At 35.4% G+C, this 7,046-nt stretch overlaps 1 protein-coding gene across 2 annotated transcripts; it reads right to left on the reverse strand.

Annotated features, from left to right (window-relative positions):
• Positions 1 to 1,155: 1,155 nt before the first annotated feature.
• Positions 1,156 to 6,842, reverse strand: LOC110871663 (putative GPI-anchor transamidase). 2 transcript variants are annotated; one of them, XM_022120385.2, is made up of 11 exons: positions 6,533 to 6,839; positions 5,245 to 5,286; positions 4,982 to 5,126; positions 4,528 to 4,757; positions 4,344 to 4,401; positions 3,710 to 3,787; positions 3,469 to 3,557; positions 3,307 to 3,388; positions 2,998 to 3,186; positions 2,642 to 2,793; positions 1,156 to 1,446 (listed from the first exon to the last, which is right to left on the reverse strand). In XM_022120385.2, the coding sequence occupies exons 1-10, from the start codon at positions 6,670 to 6,672 to the stop codon at positions 2,644 to 2,646; spliced, it is 1,203 nt and encodes a 400-aa protein (XP_021976077.1). In that variant the 5' UTR covers positions 6,673 to 6,839; the 3' UTR covers positions 1,156 to 1,446; positions 2,642 to 2,643. The 2 variants fall into 2 exon arrangements, 1 of the variants encoding a protein (XP_021976077.1); XR_004893248.1 differs by lacking the exon at positions 1,156 to 1,446 and having other exon boundaries at positions 2,725 to 2,793; positions 2,880 to 3,186; positions 6,533 to 6,842.
• Between the last annotated feature and the right edge of the window lie 204 nt (positions 6,843 to 7,046).

Here is a 7,046-nt window from a genome sequence, read left to right on the forward strand (position 1 = left end):
AATATATTATAATGTATATAAAATTAAAACTTCTTATAAGTAAAATAATTCGAGCTAAACCGAGCCGAGCTACAAAGCGAGCCGAACCAAGCTAGCTCGGCTCGTTACGAGCCGAGCCGAGCTAGGCTCACTTTCTAACCGAGCCGAGCCAGCTCGGCTCACTTTTAAACCGAGCCAAATCGAGCGAGCTTTTTCCGAGCTAAATCCGAGCGAGCTTCGAGCGAGCTCCGAGTCACGAGCTTTTTGAACAGCCCTATACCCCACCACTTTTATGTTTTTTTTAATCTTCTACTTTTTTTTAACATTTAACAAATAAACTAACACAATATTTTCATTAATATTAAAAAATATCAATAACAAATTAGAAATAGAATTTTTATATGTTAAATCAAAACTCCAAAATTCAACTTTGATTTTTTTTTTAAATCCTAAACGTGGATATTTGAAGAAATGCTTTAGATTTTTCAAATTGTCAGTTGTATACGCAACTAATTGTTTTTGGTTTTTTTTAATTTCTTTTTCGGACTTCAAAAATTGTTATGAATTGTATTTGAAGATAACTTTTATTTCCCCAAGCAAGCCCTAAAACTAAAACTATGTTGTCTTCTCTTTCAAACACCCATCACCACCACCAACTCCAGACCCCCATCTCTACCTTCCCTGCAAAACATAATATTCAGAAGAAAAAAAACCACCACCGTCGCAACAACCACCACAGTCGTTCACCAGGTTTCCAGCATTTTTTTCTCCATTTCTCTAGCTTCTCTCTCTCTAAAAACCCTATTTTAGTTCCCGGCGGTGGTGGGTTGTAGTTCCCGGCGAATTTGTGGTGGTGGTGGTTGTTAATTTTTTTTTTTTTTTATTAACGGTTGAAATCATCAATGGCCAATGGGGGACCACCAGATTTGAATCGTCGGCAACGTCTTGAGTAGGACGTAGAGAACGGGGGGGGGGGGGGGGGTGATGGTTCGACGGCGTCGCCGTTCCTCGACGGGGGCAGGGGACGAACCCCATACCCTATAGCCTTATAATATGATTACCACACCCATCACACGTTTTGTTTTTTGTGTTTGTTTTGAGTTATAATATGAATGTTTTGTTACATGAAATCTATGACATTGAAGCAAATACGGGTATACAACACGAGCGCACAACTTCCATATGAACAGACATCATACGTAACCTAATGTTTAACGAGTCACATTAATGAACCCGCCATTACATTGGGTTTAGTAAACCGTGATTGTATGAATAATTTCAATTGTATGCTTCCTTCACCCAAAGTCTATGTTTCTTTGTGAAAATCTAAACATATAAAGTAGTAGACTATCAAAAGTCAAAATTCAAGTCAGCAAATTTGGCCGTATTTTTCTAACTGGACGTTCTTGACAGTACCCATTGCTTGAAAGCAGCTCAGATTCTCTCTTTAACTGGTTTTTGCATCACCTAGAATGTATACAGGAAATAAAAATCAAGATAACCGAAAAGTTAAAAACCGATAATATAAGATAATGGCATTCAAGTATTCAACCGGTTTGTTTACTTGTGATTGGGCACGATTTGGGTTATGGTTAATCCTTATGATGATCCCAGGAATTAAATTTAATGCTTATACAACCTTCTAAATCGTTTTGTTATAAGATCAGATTATTACAGTCGTAACCAAATTTTTGTAATAATACGTACCATGTATAAAAAATAAAATGTTTGGCAAACCCACCCGACATGTTTTGACCAGCACTAGCAACAACCCGAACCCATATTGACCCATTACCCACCTTGTCCGACTTGCCCCATTTTGTCACTGATGAAACTATCCTGAGATAATGAAATTTTAGCCATCTACATTTTACTACAAGTGTAATTTCTTATTACCATTTATCTTGCTCACTAAAAGCTAAGGTTTTTTCTTTTATTTAAAAATTTCAGCCAATTATACTTGTTTGGATTTTATTTCTATCACCTAGTTATCTTTTACACATTTCATGGTCTCCGGTTACATCTATTTTCTTTCTACTTGATGTTTGTATTATTCATAACATATGTTTGGTCTAATAAAACATTTGATGATAAAATTAGAAGTCGCCTAACTGTAGATTTTTATTGCACAAAGTAACTCATCATCATCATACTCAGTAAACCCCACCAATAGCAAGGCTAAGGTAGACAGCCTTAACTCTACCCCGTAGGAATAGAGAGGCTGCTTCCAGTGAGACCCCCAGTTCGATAGTAGTTTTGCATCAAGCCTTGGACATAAGGCACATAACACTCACGCCACCACATGATACATGATTAACCGTCCCCCGCTTTTTGTTATTTTCACGAAATTAGTAAACTAACGTTAAAGTCCCCTTAGGGCCCACACATATATACATTATATCGCATACCGCAAGCGGGGCATGAACTGTTTTTATAACTTGGTAAGTAAATCTCACAAATCAATTTATTATAACTTGGTTTTTATTGAAATCATAGTAAAGTTCTATTCGTATTTGACACAGAGCTGTTTATAAGAGAAAAAAAATGGACAAAATGTGTTATGGGGCTGCCAAACCCGACCCGCTTTGACACGTTACCCTCAACCCAGATAACCGGCTGATTTCTTATAGTTAGATGATCGAATGAAGATTCTATTTCTCACCTTTATGATGACTGCCAAGTAGAAACTGCCACCAAAGTCAACATTCCAACCAAGCCGTAATTCACAATCATGTCACCATTTTTAATACCTTGAAACTTCTCAACGATGGCATTCCACCAATCCGCATGAGGACAGCCTCCACCTTTGACCAACTGCAACTCATAGATCGCTTTGTTTAGAGATTTAAATCACCCTCGTTTATTTCATTATTTATAAAATAAAAAAATAAAAACCGTACAAAAGATGTTAGCACGTCAACCCAGCCTATGCCCAGAGCACATTTTGACCATTACTTAAAAACTGACCCGTTTCATCCCGAGTCCTTTTCTTTATGAAGGGGAATCAGAGACCCTTACTTTTATATCTGGATGATCACCTTGTTTCTCGGGATCTGAGCTTGTCATTCTTCGAGCGTCCACATCGTCTGATTGACCGGATATCACATCATATTTGACCCGGCTGCTGTCTTTACCTGAGGTTCCTCTGTAAGCAGAATCTGTGTGGATCGTTTTCATGACCGAACCAAAGAAATTTGTCACAGGTACCTGATGATAAGATAAATCGAAAGTCAGCTATTAGTTCCTGACTGCATAGTGTGTAATCGATCACGACATGCAAGTTCCCACTTTATTAGTAACAATGGATTATATGTACAACTGCCATACCTTCTCTACTTGTTCTTGGTATAGATCTGTTCGATAATACGCAGTCGACATCAACAAATTTGGGTTAAATGAGCTGAAAAGACTGCAAAACAACAACGAAAAAGGAGAAATAGGTATGGGCTGAAGACCGTATAGAACTTTCATAATTTATATTGTTTATACCTGCTTAATGATGCATTGTCATACATATTTAGCCTCTCAAAGAAAGCTAAGGTATAAAACGTGAACCGATCCACAACTGAGACACCAACCTGTATCACAACAATTTCAACAACGTTAGTGTGCAAGTTAAATATATAGAAGCTTTGCTGTACACCAATCCGTTCAGAAGTAAATGGGTCGAATATAAGCTTTTCAAGTTATTAACTGTTTAACAACATCCAGAATCTGAGATCATACTCACATCAGAATCCAAGTGATGTGAATACGAGTTTTCCCCTTTCATGCTACTTCCAATAGCCAAAACACCGGGTGATTGAAGCTGAAAAAGAAGAAACAATCCACACTGTGATCAATACTCAGACAAATATGAATCGGGCTTGTTACATATATAACTGTGAAGACCAGTTTTAATTAATTAAAACATCATAAAGTTGTCAAAAAAAAGACTTCAAATAAATTTTATAAATATTACACTACACATTATGGGCGTAACTATTATAATGACATAATAAGATTTAACAAAAAATAAACAATTAGCAACGTTAAAAGTGATGTTCAAAACAAAGTGGTTTTCATCTTACAAAATGTTGTTTGGCATATCAAAATTAATTTATAAAAATTAGCATGATCAAGATTTGACATTATCTTTCTTTTTTAACTTTTGATAGTTACTTTCGTCTACTTAGGTGGCCTATGTGTGTGCTGAATGCAAAAGAAAGGAGTCAATATATTCAACAACCAAGTATGGTTTTTCAAAACTCGAGTAGATGAATCTACGTAACATATTAAAGCTTGACGTACTTTCCATATAAAAAAAAATATTGTGCTGTAATGGATTTTTAATATTATGAAGAAGCTATAGCCTTGACTCAAACCTGCGAAAAGAGCGTTGCAGCTTGACAAGTATCTACCATAATCAACAGTTCCTTGAACCTAAACATGAAAACAGAACCACAAAGTAAGTAAATCACATGTTTAGTACTGCGTATTATCTGAATTTATATATTCAAAATCAAAAAATCATTTCCAAAACTCAAAACCAAACACGAGGTATCTCACCTACGCTTTTCTTTCATCTGTTTGACTGCATCAGCCAAATCATGACTCTGAAGTTCTTCCGAGTCCTGAAACTTCAAGAATTCATCTCCACCATGTCCTGTCATGTATAGCAGTATGTGGCTTCCTTCATCACTCAAGAGACGTTTGGATCTTGGTACAGCATTTTCATGGCGGCCCGTTAAAACCCGCAAAAAGTTTTCAACTGTCACTTCATAACCTCTATAGTCTACCTGACATCGCAGTGTGCTAACATCAGCATATCTTCAAGTGCCAAAATGGGTGGGCCAGAAGGTGTCAAAATCGGTAATTTTTTTACCAGTTAGAGATATAAGAAAACCTAGTTCAACCCATTGATACGTAATGGGTCGAAATTGCCACCTCTACTTCTGATGTTGAAAACATAATTAACATTGAAAATGACTAAGCTGTTAAATTAATTTGATGCAAAACTCACCTCAACATTATCTCCATACAAATTAAGCCTATGGTTCTCATTATTAAAAACTTGTGCAGGGTATTTGTTGCGAGCATTACAAGCCATGTCATCAGCTAACATAAGAATGATCCTCTCATCAGGTATTCCTAGTCGTTTCACAGTCCTAAATTAGAAGACCAAAATATAGAAGAAATCAAACACAAGAAAAGGCATTTAGATATCTTTAGATAGAAGAGTCAATAGGCCATGAACAATATAACAAACACACAAATATGACTTACCTATACAGGGATAAAGTGTTTGCCATATGTCGATAATTGAACCTAAAGAATAATGACATCTGTTAGAGCAAATTGCAAAGAGGTGAAGAGTGTAAAATCACATAGCACATGGGTAGCTCTTATTTACTTGTTCGTTAAAAACAAGTCCACCAAAATCAGAAACAAGTATAAATCAAAACATTAAAGGACATTTCCATGTACGATGAAGAATTAGCATTAATGCAGCTTTAAAAAAAAATACACGAAGAGGATCTGATATTAGTTTTGCCGCCTGATATTCAACACATTATCCTTTACTACTGCATTTGGAATTGGAAGTCGATACAAGTCCATGATATTTCCGTCAACTTGTTACTCGAATTTGCAAGTGACGACACTGCCTTAAATCTAACACACTTGCATTTTCTTCTTTAGGTGAACCAAAACAAAACATCCAAATTGTGATCTTAAAATACACTACCCATTAACCAATATATAGCAAACTTTGACTATAACATGGTCTCATTGAACAGTTCTAGTTAAATACTTAATCACCTCTTGATCATGATAAACTATATCACTATTTTGCCACTGATGTCAATGAAAAAGGCACTAGTTATCTGTTGAGTTTCGAAAGGAAACCTTCTATTCTATCTGAAACAGTGTTGTAAGAATCGCTAGCCGCTAGTCGTACCGACTAGCGATTAATCGGGATTAACAGGGATTAATCGGATCGAGATTTTTATATGTAATTTGTAGTTATACATATATACACACCTTTTTATATGTAGTTTTTTAAAGTAGGCATGTTTTAATCCCTCATTGACCCGTTTTTTAAGTAACTGGATGGAATTTATAAGGTTTGGTCGAAATTTAGCCAGCATTTGGCCAAAATTTGACCAGAATAGGACCGCCTATCGATTAATCGGCCATTAATTGGTGAACCTTTTGATTAGTGATTAATCGGCGACTAATAGGAGACTAATCCGGATTTTTACAACCATGATCTGAAACATTCCAAGAAGGAACTACTACTACATATATTTTCAAACAGAACCAGGTGTATTGAATTCCATACAATCTATCTACTACCATAGAACTCCTCCTATTTCTAGTAAGAATAATATCAACTAACATGTATATTATTATTCTTCTTCTATACAAATCGGAAACCCTAACACACACACACATCTAACATAAACTTAAAACCTAATAATCGGTCCGAAACCCTAACTTAGCAGCACAAAATCAGTAAATTAGAACGAAATCAAAACTATTAAGAGAGAGAGAGAGAGAGAGAGATAACAACCAGAAGCGAGATGTGCAAACCAGAACAGCCCAATTGTTGGTGTGCACAGCGGCATGAGTGATTGAAGAAGATGAGAGTGATAACGTAATCACTAGTAGTGTTGTTAATATGAGAAAGTTGTTTATCTCTCGATTCCTCATCTTCTTCTTGTTCGAGATCTGTTCAAGTTTTTAGAAACAAATCTGCTGTAGCTTTGATTTTTCGTTTTGTTTGAACACCATTCAAAGAAAAGATTAGACATCCATTTTTTTACAGAAATTTCTGAAGAACTAATCTTCCTGAACAACTTTTATATTGCTTTAACTTTGTGACTTGTGAGGCATGACTTTTCAGATTAGTGTTATATATTTTACAAGCGACAATTGCATATTTTCTCTTAAAAAACTGTTTAATTGCGTATTTATCTAACTTAAAATTAAAATTGCATATATCCCTTTTCTTAATTAATAAAATTGTAAATTTACTCATTTTGATTTATTTTATTAAAAACAAGTTATATAATAACCTTTTTACC

Source organism: Helianthus annuus, chromosome 1, assembly GCF_002127325.2.
Source record: "Helianthus annuus cultivar XRQ/B chromosome 1, HanXRQr2.0-SUNRISE, whole genome shotgun sequence".
Taxonomy (NCBI): domain Eukaryota; kingdom Viridiplantae; phylum Streptophyta; class Magnoliopsida; order Asterales; family Asteraceae; genus Helianthus; species Helianthus annuus.

Coding starts and splice junctions, on each gene's coding strand:
- LOC110871663 (XM_022120385.2), bottom strand. CDS start 6,672: ATGAGGAATCGAGAGATAAACAACTTTCTCATATTAACAACACTACTA. Junction 5,127..5,244: donor AACACTTTATCCCTGTATAG/GTAAGTCATATT, acceptor CTTCTAATTTAG/GACTGTGAAACGACTAGGAA. Junction 4,758..4,981: donor TGTATGGAGATAATGTTGAG/GTGAGTTTTGCA, acceptor CTGCGATGTCAG/GTAGACTATAGAGGTTATGA.